This window comes from Eurytemora carolleeae, unplaced genomic scaffold, assembly GCF_000591075.1.
Source record: "Eurytemora carolleeae unplaced genomic scaffold, Eaff_2.0 scaffold540, whole genome shotgun sequence".
Lineage (NCBI taxonomy): Eukaryota > Metazoa > Arthropoda > Copepoda > Calanoida > Temoridae > Eurytemora > Eurytemora carolleeae.
Window position 1 is genome coordinate 117,728 of NW_019396578.1, and position 12,679 is coordinate 130,406.

The 12,679-nt window shown below is 34.4% G+C and overlaps 1 protein-coding gene across 2 annotated transcripts in view; it reads left to right on the plus strand.

Annotated features, from left to right (window-relative positions):
* LOC111705829 (protein PTHB1) overlaps positions 1 to 11,003 on the plus strand; it is a 13,375-nt gene extending 2,372 nt beyond the window's left edge. The window contains exons 3-12 of one of the 2 annotated variants that reach the window (XM_023478509.1): positions 73 to 152; positions 1,446 to 1,548; positions 2,311 to 2,421; positions 4,548 to 4,591; positions 4,994 to 5,099; positions 5,373 to 5,452; positions 6,880 to 7,037; positions 7,253 to 7,327; positions 7,577 to 7,670; positions 10,688 to 10,775. In XM_023478509.1, coding sequence (XP_023334277.1) covers positions 73 to 152; positions 1,446 to 1,548; positions 2,311 to 2,421; positions 4,548 to 4,591; positions 4,994 to 5,099; positions 5,373 to 5,452; positions 6,880 to 7,037; positions 7,253 to 7,327; positions 7,577 to 7,626 — 807 coding nt within the window. In that variant the 3' untranslated portion in view covers positions 7,627 to 7,670; positions 10,688 to 10,775. Of the gene's footprint in view, positions 1 to 72; positions 153 to 1,445; positions 1,549 to 2,310; positions 2,422 to 4,547; positions 4,592 to 4,993; positions 5,100 to 5,372; positions 5,453 to 6,879; positions 7,038 to 7,252; positions 7,328 to 7,576; positions 7,671 to 10,687 lie in introns of both variants that reach the window. The other variant, XM_023478510.1, reaches the window with a different exon arrangement.
* Positions 11,004 to 12,679: the final 1,676 nt, after the last annotated feature.

Genomic DNA, 12,679 nt, shown 5'->3' on the forward strand with positions numbered 1-12,679 from the left:
CATCTAGTAGTGTCTAATCAGATGTTATATATATATATATCTTTCCATCATCTATTTAAATATTTTGTTCAGGTTCTGTTGTCCTGTGATCAGGTTGAAAGCATGCATCGAGATCTTGATAAATCTAGCGCTAACCTTTCATGTATTATCAGGTATTAAAAAACGCATGATCCGAACCAGTGGAAGGATGCCAGTCTTGTTTTTTAGTTTATTTAGTGAGCTTAATTATTAATATCTACGGTAATATTGAAAACGCACACACAAAAAATAGACTGCATGTTGGAAATGCCAGAACCAGCGATTCTTTTTGTTAATATTTAACCCTATTTGACCCCCCCCTGTAGTTTTTTTTACATAACTCAAAAAGTATTGGTCTGAGGCTGTTGAAATTTTCTGACTTTTCTTACATACCCAAAGCCCTCCCTTTAGGCCTAAAACCGGGCTTTAATACTAACTGCCTGAGTCCTCAGGCACACTGCCTGAATGACTGCTTTTGCCTGTAACAAACTAAATCTTTGTTTTGACCCACTTTCACTTGTCAGATTTTGATAAAATTTAGCTTTTTGGAAAGCCTATGACATAAGGAAACGGATTGCACAAGTTTTGCGAAAAAAAAATTGCAAATTTTTTGCAAACAACCTGTCAAAGGAAATTTGCACATTTTTAGTTTTTCTTGATTACAAATCAGGTTATTTAAAATTTTGCAAAAATTTTTGCAAAATTTTTTGCATATTTGAAATGGCATGGTCAAGGGCTTTTCAAAAATGTATAATTTGTCATTTTTTGGACAAATGTTTTTTGCAAACATTTTTACTTTAAAACTGGATTTTGCGATAAAAAATTCAATTTTCGCAAATTTGCAAATTTTTTTGCAGATTCTAAAAGTAGAGCACTAGAGCTTTCTAATGATGTATCATTTGTCATACTTGGACATCAAACATGGGATTTAGAGGGGGGGGTCAAATTGACCCCCCCCCATCGTATCCTGGTTTTCAAGTACCCCAGCAGGGATAGGGTTAACGAATCATACTTTAAAATTTGATTCTCAAATATTGAAACTGGCTGGAAATATGATTCTAGCTTTTTACTTTAAAATTAGACAAATCAAATATTTTATAAAAACAAGTTTAAGACAGAAATTTTAAAGCTTAGGTTTCATTAATATTCATTTTGTTGTTCTAAATGTAAAAGATATAACACGAACATTTTAATTAGGGATTATGAACCAACTGCAGGTGCTTAAAGTTAATTAAAAATGTTAAGAATTTTGCTTTTATTTTGTTTGCAATTAAAGATATTGTTTTTTTACTTTTCTTTAATATCAAAGAAAATTTATCTTTTTATTTTTTTATTAATGTTGTTAATGTAAACACTATTCAGGGACTACACATTTCATGAATAATTATAATTAGAAGAAATAACACTGACTTCTGTATTTTCTCCAGATTACTGTTGATGTTGGCTAAACTAAGCTTGGGATTAGATGATGCTGAACTAGAAAAGCTTGAAGCTGCTCTCCCCCCTGTAATACAGACAGGACAGGACCAGGTAAGCTGCTTTCCCCCCTGTAATACAGACAGGACAGGACCAGGTAAGCTGCTTTCCCCCCTGTAATACAGACAGGACAGGACCAGGTAAGCTGTTCTTCCCCCCTTTAATACAGACAGGACAGGACCAGGTAAGCTGCTTTCCCCCCTGTAATACAGACAGAACAGGACCAGGTAAGCTGCTTTCCCCCCTGTAATACAGACAGGACAGGACCAGGTAAGCTGCTTTCCCCCCTGTAATACAGACAGGACAGGACCAGGTAAGCTGTTCTTCCCCCCTTTAATACAGACAGGACAGGACCAGGTAAGCTGCTTTCCCCCCTGTAATACAGACAGAACAGGACCAGGTACGCTGCTTTCCCCCAGTAATCTAGACAGGACAGGACCAGGTAAGCTGCTCTCCCCCCTGTAATACATACAGGACAGGGCCAGGTAAGCTTCTCTCCCCCTATAATACAGACAGGAAAGGACCAGGTAAGCTGCTCTCCTCCTCAGCTCCTGCTAGATCCCTTAAAACTTCTCTATATGGTTTTTAGAACCTATTTATATATTTAGATTATCCCGAAACCCCTCTGCTTTTTTGTGCTTTTACTATAAAATATATATTTTTCTTCCGAAATACTCGCTGTAACAAAGACAACATCTAAATACATTGCAGGATTACAGGATCCATTCAAGGATAAATATATGAACGGGAAAAGTAATTATAAATTGAAATCATATACATCAATAAAGATACAATTAACCTTATTTATTCCTGCAGGGTTGGGAGGAGACAACAGATGCTGGTCTAACCTTCCTGCTCCGAACCGCTCTAGCCAAGGCAGGCAGAGAAAATCAAGGAGCCACACCCATCACTCTAGAGTATCCTAAGGTTAGACAAAGAAATTGAGTTTTTGCACCAAGCTCTGATTTTCTAATATCTATATATTTGCAACCAAAAAAGGTCGACCTTAAAATATTTGAAAATATAAATACTGTTAGACCAAATAATCCAAATTTCAAATGCTTATACCATTAGGTTGCTAAGATAAAGGAAAATGTGAGTGTTTGGCAAAGACTCATTTCCTTTGTCACTGTAAAATGAAAATTGGTTGTAAATGTTCAGATGCCTATTCATAAAAGAGGTTTTCTTAAAAGAGACTTTATGTTAATCATTTCAATATTTAGAAAAATGTAGTTCAAAAAACTTTTACTTTTAGGGTATTGGATTTTTAGTGAGAGATGTGCATTACAATTTTTAGCAAAATAAATCCGTTAACGAGGATGCAAGCATAATTTTTTGGACCTTCTTTCTAAAGAAATATCCCTAGGGTGTCCAGAGAATGGGGAAATCAATTTGCGAAAATTTTGCAGCTTTTTCGCATTCTGTTCGCTGGGGAAAAAAATCTGTTTCGCAAAAAGTAAATGCAAAACTTTCGCAAAATATTGCGAAATTTCTCACCATTTTCTCACAAAATTCGGCATCGTTTTTGCTATATTTCGCTAAATTTATTTTCGCAAAGTTTTGCAAAACATTTTGCGAAAAATTAAAGAAATTTTTCGCGAATTTTCGCCAAAGTTTTTGTTAGCTGGAAACCCTAGATATACCTGATTCACAACTGTACCCTTCAAACCTTTTACCTTACTTCCGGAGATTTGAAGTGAGTAAAGAAAGAGTGGGGGGAAGGGGGGGGGGCCAAACAATTCGTTTCTTTGAACATTTCCTTACCTTTAAATTCAATTTTAAAGTTTTTACTTACCTCGCACCTTGTACCTTCCAAACTGTGGAATAGGAAGACGACATGTAATCGATGATAACTAAATTTCATGCTGTTATAAATAAATTCTTAGTTTTACCGGTAGCTTAAAAACAACTTATTATAACGTAAAGGGTCTCAGTATTGTGTACAGTGTATCTATATATATACTTTGCACTTGCCTGTCTGTCAGTTTGTCCGTTTTTAATGTTGTCCAAAAGTTTTTACTTTGTAAAATTTTGAAAATGCGCAAATATTTTTTTTATCAATTCCGCGAACTTTTTTTTGTTAATTTATACTGTACACAGATAAGATGCTCACAGATAGAGCCACAATTAAAAGTTGAAATATAAAATACTGCACAATAGTACCAGTGTGGCGTTATTTCTGGGTAAACGTTAAATAATGGTAGTAGATTCTACGCAGCAAATTTTCCGCAGCATCCGCGCATATTTTTGCAGTTCACAGCAATGCGCACAACAGAAATCTGGTATTTTGTCTGAAATAAGAAATTATATTTATACACTTAAAATATACACTATATGCTGATATATAATATGAGTACAGAAGTAATTAACTATAAATTAAACTCTCATTAGTTGCAAGTATCAGAATCATAAAAATTAACTAACATAAACTAAGCTGTAATAGCGATCCCTAATGTTAAGACAATTGATTTTTACTGTCTGTTACTCAGGAAAACTTGATGATTCTTAAATATGAGAAATACTTTCACTTAATTTACTGTTTACATTCACATAATTGTGCGCGAATGCCGCGGAAACTATGCTGCGTAGATTATACTACCATTATTTAACGTTTACTTAGAAATAACACCACACCTGGTTTAATGTTCCATTGGTTTTTGAAAATCCTAAGCCCGACAGGTGTCTTCCTTTTTCCTAGTCCCACTGAATACTGTTAGAAAAAAATCGAGCATTTTGTTTTAAACATTGACGTTTCAAAGTTATGCCTATTTTGTTTGAAAAAATGTCTTTTTAAATTTTCATATCCGGCAATATTCATCATTTTGAAATACATCCGATAAGATCAATATTAGGAACAAAATATTCCATCATTGCAAGGACCAAATTAATTAATTTAAAAGGTCGCTAAACTGCCTATAAGAAAAACCAGTTAAAATTTTGAATCACGGATTCAAACCTCCTAAATCTTCTACTTTGAATCGGTGGTAGTTCAGCGAGCTCTCTCCAATTATTAAATTTGGTCTCTAGTAGATTAGTTCTATTTTGTTTATTAGGAGATATCAAGACTCAAGAAGCACGTTTCCTCTGTTATGGACAGGTATTTTTTTTAAAATAGATGAGAAAATTATTTAAATATTTCTTATAAATTTATTCTTTTACAATTCTATACGCATATACATTTAAAATTGTAATATAACATTTTAGCAACACATTTAAATCTACGATCTCTTTCAGATTTTGAAATTGTTCACAATTAGAGACAATTTTTCAATTTTATAGCAGTTAAACTTAACAGATTCCTTTTTTTGAGGTTGATTTCCTTCTGTGATCTGTGAATTTCAGTGTGTGAAATTTAGAAAATTAAGATATTCAACCTGAAGTCGTAAACCTTTGAAATTTTATGAGGAAATTATAACTATTAATTCTGCTTTATCAAATAGTCAATATATGACATTTGTTTGCAAAATTATAAAAGTTTTAGTTCCTTTGAATATTGTAGGATTAACAAGGGCAGCAAAGTTCAAGATATTAACGTTCTCCCTGATTCCTCACCGTTCGTTCATGAAGTTATTAAAGATGATTCTTTTGATACTGAAGCTTTAGAGGTAAATACTACAATACAAAGCACTAAACAATTCCGGTCCATTGGAAGTTATTGACTAATTAGCAGCTATTAAAGCTAATTCTGTACAGATTAATTAATCTTGACAACACGCATCTTAAAATTAAAACATGAGTTTCATGCCTGTAAGAATTTCATAAAAGAATTGTATATCTTTCTTGCAAAAATATTATTGCCGACTTTGTTCTCTCTTTTGGCAAAACCAACTTTAAATAAATGATATTGAAATTAGCATCAAACACCCTATGTATATTAGGTTGTGGGTAGAAGTATTCCCGAGATGACTCCAGCAGGAACAAGGTTTGGAGAATCTGGAGAAAGAATAAGATCTGCCAGGTAAAGCGATCAAAGAACCAGCTCTCATATTTTTAAAAGATCAGAGCGCCGTGGCTAGGCTTCCAGGCAAAAGATGAAAACGCAACCCCAAGGTTCCTTGGTAAAAAGAGCATCCTGTAGGTTTCCGAGGAAATATAAAAGCTTATAGTTCAGGTTTCTAATTACTGATTAAAACATAAATATTCGACCGCAAGATATAAAAGATCAATGTTTAACCGTATGTTTCCAAGTAAAAATATCATATCAACCTCAAATTTTAGGTTTCTAAGTATTTAAGAGATCAAAGCTAAAGGCGTTTTCTAGGCTTCCAAGTAAAAGATCAAAGATAAACCTTTAAGTTCCCAAGTAAAAGATCAAAACTTAAAGGGAGTGTTCGCGAAAAATGAAAAGGGGTATAGGCTTAATGCGATAAAAAAGTGCTTTTGATCGCTTCTAATCTTACTTCTATCAGTTGCATCTATAAGGTGAAAATTGTCAAAAAGGACTACTTTCTCCGGTATTAGTTCTTTTCAAAAAATTTCTCCTTCTAGACGCAACAGATAGAAGTAAGTTTAGGAGCGACCAAAAACGCTTTTTTATCGCATTAAGCCTAAACCACCTTTCATTTTTCGCGAACACTCCCTTTAACCTGTAGGTTTCCAATTCAATAATTAAGCCTCAAATTGTAGCTAAGTATTTAATTAAAAGATCAACCTCTTAGTTTCCAAATAATAGATCAAAGGTCAACTTCTCAGTAAAAGATCAAAGCTTTACCGAAGAATAATCTCTCCAATTTTCTGAATAATTGATATATTTATGATCATGTTGCTGAAAAAAGGAAAATACATCTATACATACATATCACTTATCACATCCTTAATATTGAGAATATCTAAAAGTAAGGGACTGTTCACCTTTATATTGAGAATATGTAGAAGTAAGGGACTGTACACCTTTATATTGAGAATATCTAGAAGTAAGGAACTGTTCACCTTAATATTGAGAATATCTAGAAGTAAGGGACTGTTCACCTTTATATTGAGAATATCAAGAAGAAAGGGACTGTTCACTTTTATATTGAGAATATCTAGAAGTAAGGGACTGTTTACCTTTATATTGAGAATATCTAGAAGTAAATGGGACTGTTCACCTTTATATTGAGAATATCTAGAAGTAAGGGACTGTTCACCTTTATATTGAGAATATCAAGAAGAAAGGGACTGTTCACTTTTATATTGAGAATATCTAGAAGTAAGGGACTGTTTACCTTTATATTGAGAATATCTAGAAGTAAATGGGACTGTTCACCTTTATATTGAGAATATCTAGAAGTAAGGGACTGTTCAACTTTATAATGAAAATATCTAGAAGTAAGGGACTGTTCACTTTTATATTGAGAATATCTAGAAGTAATTGGGACTGTCCACCTTTATATTGAGATTATCTAGAAGTAAGGGACTGTTCACCTTTATATTGAGAATATCTAGAAGTAAGGGACTGTTCACCTTTATATTGAGAATATCTAGAAGTAAGGGACTGTTCACCTTTATATTGAGAATATCTAGAAGTAAGGAACTGTTCACCTTTATAATGAGAATATCTAGAAGTAAGTGACTGTTCACCATTGAGAATATCTAAAAGTAAGGGGCTGTCACCTTGTTCACGTATTTCAATAACACATCATACCCCTTTATTCAGAATTAAGTGCAGAAAGGTGCTCAAAGAAGATTAGACTTATTTGACACTTATTGTCCAAACATCTAGGGTTGACAGAAAAACCCAATTTTCTGGTATAATTTTGTTTAAATGATATATTTCTAGAATCCGATCAGCTCGTTCTGCCCGATCTGCTCGGTCATCATCTAGTCGGTCATCTTACTCCCGTCCTACCACCAGGTAAATTAAGGGACTGTATACGTTAGTTCAAAATGGTTCCATTTACATCTAATATATAAGTCACAAATTCAAGTGCCCCTCCATATAAAGCAGATTCACACTTATGCGCTTTGAACCTTAGTGGCTGAATAAATGGATTACTTCCTTTATTTTTTGTTTGTTAATGATAAACAGACCAGACAAAGGTTTACAGGGTAGTGTTTTGAATCAAATATACCCCCCGCCTCTTTACGTATGTTTTTTATATAGTTCCTCTATGCGTGGACAAGCTGGGGACATACCTCCTGATGGTCCTGTAGACCTAGAGGAACTAGAGAGGAACCTACCTCCCCTACTCCCCCAGGTAGGATATATACTCCTAGATCTAGAGGAACTAGAAAGGAACCTACCTCTCCTACTCCCCCAGGTTTATGTATACAATCCTAGACCCAGAGGAACTAGAGAGGAACCTACCTCCTCTACTCCCCCAGGTAGGATATATACTCCTAGATCTAGAGGAGCTAGTGAGGAACCTACCTCCTCTACTTCCCCAGGTAGGATATATACTCCTAGATTTAGAGGACCTAGAGAGGAACCTACCTCCTCTACTCCCCCAGGTAGGATGTATACTCCTAGACCTAGAGGAACTAGAGAGGAACCTACCTCCTCTACTCCCCCAGGTAGGATATATACTCCTAGATCTAGAGGAACTACAGAGGAACCTACCTCCTCTACTCCCCCAGGTAGGATATATACTCCTAGATATAGATGAACTAGAGAGGAACCTACCTCCTCTACTCCCCAGGTAGGATATAAACTCCTATACCTAGAGGAACTAGAGAGGAACCTACCTCTCCTACTCCCCCAGGTTTATATACAATCCTAGACCTAGAAGAACTAGAGAGGAACCTACCTCCTCTCCTCCAACAGGTATTTTTATACAATCCTAGACCTATAAGAACTAGAGAGGAACCTACCTTCTCTACTTCCCCAGGTTTATATATACTCCTAGGCCTAGAGGATCTAGAGAGGATTCTACCTCCCTAACTTCCCTCTGGTAGAATATGATTATTCTAGATCAGAGGGTGAAACTTAGATGTNCTAGAGGAACTAGAGAGGAACCTACCTCCCCTACTCCCCCAGGTAGGATATATATACTCCTAGTTCTAGAGGAACTAGAGAGGAACCTACCTCCTCTACTCCCCAAGGTAGGATATATATACTTCTAGATCTAGAGGAACTAGAGAGGAACCTACCTCCTCTACTCCCCCAGGTAGGACATATACTCCTAGACCTAGAGGAGCTAGAGAGGAACCTACCTCCTCTACTCCCCCAGGTAGGATATATACTCCTTGACCTAGAAGAACTAGAGAGGAACCTACCTCCCCTACACCCCCAAGTAGGATATATACTCCTAGATCTAGAGGAACTAGAGAGGAACCTACCTCTCCTACTCCCCCAGGTAGGATATATACTCCTAGATCTAGAGAAATTAGAGAGGATCCTACCTCCTCTACTCCCCCAGGTAGGATATATACTCCTAGACCTAGAGGAACTAGAGAGGAACCTACCTCTCCTACTCCCCCAGGTAGGATATATACTCCTAGATCTAGAGGAATTAGAGAGGAACCTACCTCCTCTACTCCCCCAGGTAGGATATATACTCCTTATAGACCTAGAAGAACTAGAGAGGAACCTACCTCCTCTACTCCCCCAGGTAGGATATATACTCCTAGATCTAGAGGAACTAGAGAGGAACCTGCCTCCCCTACTCCCCCAGGTATATATACAATCCTAGACCTAGAAGAACTAGAGAGGAACCTACCTCCTCTCCTCCAACAGGTATTTTTATACAATCCTAGACCTAGAAGAACTAGAGAGGAACCTACCTTCTCTACTTCCCCAGGTTTATATATACTCCTAGGCCTAGAGGATCTAGAGAGGATTCTACCTCCCTAACTTCCCTCTGGTAGAATATGATTATTCTAGATCAGAGGGTGAAACTTAGATGTTTACCCTTAGCACTAACAGAATACCTTTTCTTTACCTGCTGAACATTGATCTATTTCAATGGATTCAACCAATGAGAGATTTGATATGAAAAAGGTTAATCAACCTCATTGCTTGTTACAATTAACAGTGTTTCCACATGATAAAGAAAAAGTCGCTAAAGATAACAATTTTTCAAGACAATAAATCTAAGACATAGCAATTAAAAAAGAGTATTCCATGCAGATGAAACATTTTTATTGCTGTCGAAATATCAAAAGTAATAATCTGATATGTGTATGGATAAGGTAAACTCTACCAATAAAGCTGGAGTAGTGTTAGAAGAATATATTTCTAAGTTTAGTACCCGCATTCAACTTTCAAACATATAAGTATGAATAAATTAAACTTTTCCTTAACTCAAACTCAATGCATCAAAGCTCTCTAGGTTTCCCATAAATTGCTAAATATTATGTTTAGAATAAATTTTTTTAATAAGCTAATAATGTGCGCTTTTATGATATTTTTTTTATGTGTTTATTTATGATAAAACTAAGGTTCACGTTACTCAATGACATACTGATCCAAATTGGACTACAAACGAATTATCATGAATGTTAGCAATTTTGCACAAAACATTAATTTCTAAAACTTTTATAATTTATGTTTCTTCTTATTTTGTTTCCTTATGACTGGTAAGAGTGATTAAAAATGATTTCTCTTTGAAATTTTGCGAGTTTTTAGTTTAAAAGCTAAGATTTTGGTTTCACAAGCTAAGGTCTCAAGACTCAGAAAAACACATAAAGATTTTTTTGTCATTAGTAAATCAAAGCTCATATTTAGATAATCTGGATTAGCTAAAGAAAAAATTTGGGTTTAAACATTTATGTGCTTCTAAATAGACAAACAAAATGAAGTATGAAAACTGATGTTTGTGTGGGTATAGAAATAACTATGTCCGTTATAGGGTTGTTAATCGTTAAACTAAAAGAAACTGAGTTTATTTGGCAGCAAATTTCGATTTTTTTAACCCAATGTCGTGGACTTTTTATTTATCAAACTCTTAATTCTGTTAGATCAAATAGTCTAACTGTTATAGATATCAAAGGTTTACACCATCAAGTTGCAAAGATATAGGATAAGTAAAGTATCCAACTAAACATCAGAACTGTTGAAACAATTTAACCAAGATTGTTTGTATTAAGACTGAAGGTTCGATCTGCAAAATCTACTGTTAAAATCAGAAAACTGAACACTTGATTTATTATTATATAGAATAGAAGAAGAAAAAATTAAGAGTTAAATAATATTTAGGTGCAAAGCGCCATTACTGTGCTTTACATAAAACACAAAGCTTGGAGAAAAACCATATTTTTAATTTATTTAATTTAGAGCCTGGAGAGAAAGAATATTGAGAGTCCTGCTGAGATATTTGCTACTCCCGCAGCTGCAGAAGACGACATTTGGTAAAATCAACTTGAAATCACACCACCAGCTGCTGAAGACGACATTTGGTAAAATCAACCAGAAATCACAAGCAGCTGCTGAAGAAAAAATTCGGTAAAATCCACCATGAAATCACACCAGCAGCTGCTGAAGACAACATTTGGTAAAATCAACCAGAAATTTCACAAGCAGCGGCTGAAGATGATATTTGGTAAAATCACAAGCATTACACATCAGTAGAAGAATTCAACACCAAAAAAAACAAGAGCAGAAAAAGAAACGTACATTTAAAATGGTTATTTCAAAGGATACATTGTAAGAATACAACAATTAAAGTTATTGTTTAGATAATCCAATGAAATTGAATCCAGCAATATTGCAGTGAACACAATTCTCGCTTTTACTTAATAAGTTAATTTTAAGCTACCGATAAACCTCTTGGTTTTGAATTAAAACAATACCAAATACACACATATGATTGTTAAAATTTCTTTTTCCCATTTCCCAGTTACATTCAAAATTTTTTCACACTTCCTCCATTATAAGATCGAGTATATTACAAAATAATTTTATGTCGTCTTTGAAGTCTTATATATTTTGTGGGTATCCCTGTATATTCTAATAAATTTTACGTTATTGTCACAAAATTTTTGAGCAAAACTGAAGCATTTTTAGATATTTCAGTTCAGAAAGTTTCTTGTTCATTGCAACTTCATCTCAAAAAAAGTAAGAAATTTTGAAGTAAAAGAAAATTCCCAACATTGGCAAGCAAAAAATTATTAATTTTATTAGCTTGGATAGAATCTTCATAACTAAAAAAATTCATATTTTAATTTTTTAAATATTTTTTTCAAAGTGTAATTTTGCAATTGAAGTTTTGACCATCATATTTTAAAGTTAAGCTTATAAGTGACGCATAACTTACCTAAATGTTATACGGAAAATTCATGTGTTAATTTAAGAAATTGATTTATAAATAAATATACAAAAAATAAGTGCTTTATTCTTTGGTCATCCCTTTGTGAATCTAAGGCAAGGTTTCCTAATTATAAAGTGATTTAATTCCTTTTAGAAGTACATTTCTCCAAAAATAAAAAATAAAAAATGTTAATTTATTATATCAGAATTCAGAATTTATGTAAAGCTGAGATCTCAGTTTTCTTCTTTGACATGAAAATATTCTAAAAGAAACAAATCTGAAAATTATTACAAAGTTGTGACACTTTTCCACACAAAACATATCCAAAGCAAGCATTGATGCGACACAAACCCCCCCTTTCCCCATTCCTTCTCCACCCTCCCAATCCGTATTCTCTTTTCCCNGAGGTCATTTTGTTGAGATTTCATTTCAGATTTGTAATTTATTGGTTTGAAAGTACACTCACATTAATATATTATTTATTTTTTAACAAGAAATATAATCCAACATTTTGAAATGACAGAAGCCATTTGATGTATCTAATAATCTGAAAGAATTTGAGGTACAAACTACAAATATTATGTGATCTAAAGGTTGCAACCTGTCTGTCAAAAATTGAAAAAAATTTTGACGATACTTTAAAATTAAAGGTAAAAATAGTCCTAAAATGCATATATCTAGGGCTACACAAATGTGCACGTGATTTTGTAAGGTAGAATCAAAATTGATCCAGTCTTTTTCACAGAAGTCCGGATTTATGTGATGACACTGCAGTGCAGCTCACATTGTCTCACTTCTCCGGCTGTAAATTCACTGCTCGCTTCGGATTGGTGAGAGGAGAGCAATGTTGGGAGACTCTATATATTCTGATGTTGAATAAGTTGCATTTAACATACTGGACGAAGAAACGTTGCAAACGATCTTGTTACGCGAGCCATGCTGCGTGTAGAAAGTCTGCTTGTCACCCCTGGGTATTTCTGAGTTCTCCCTGAAGATCTGTACGGAATGTATTGTGAAAG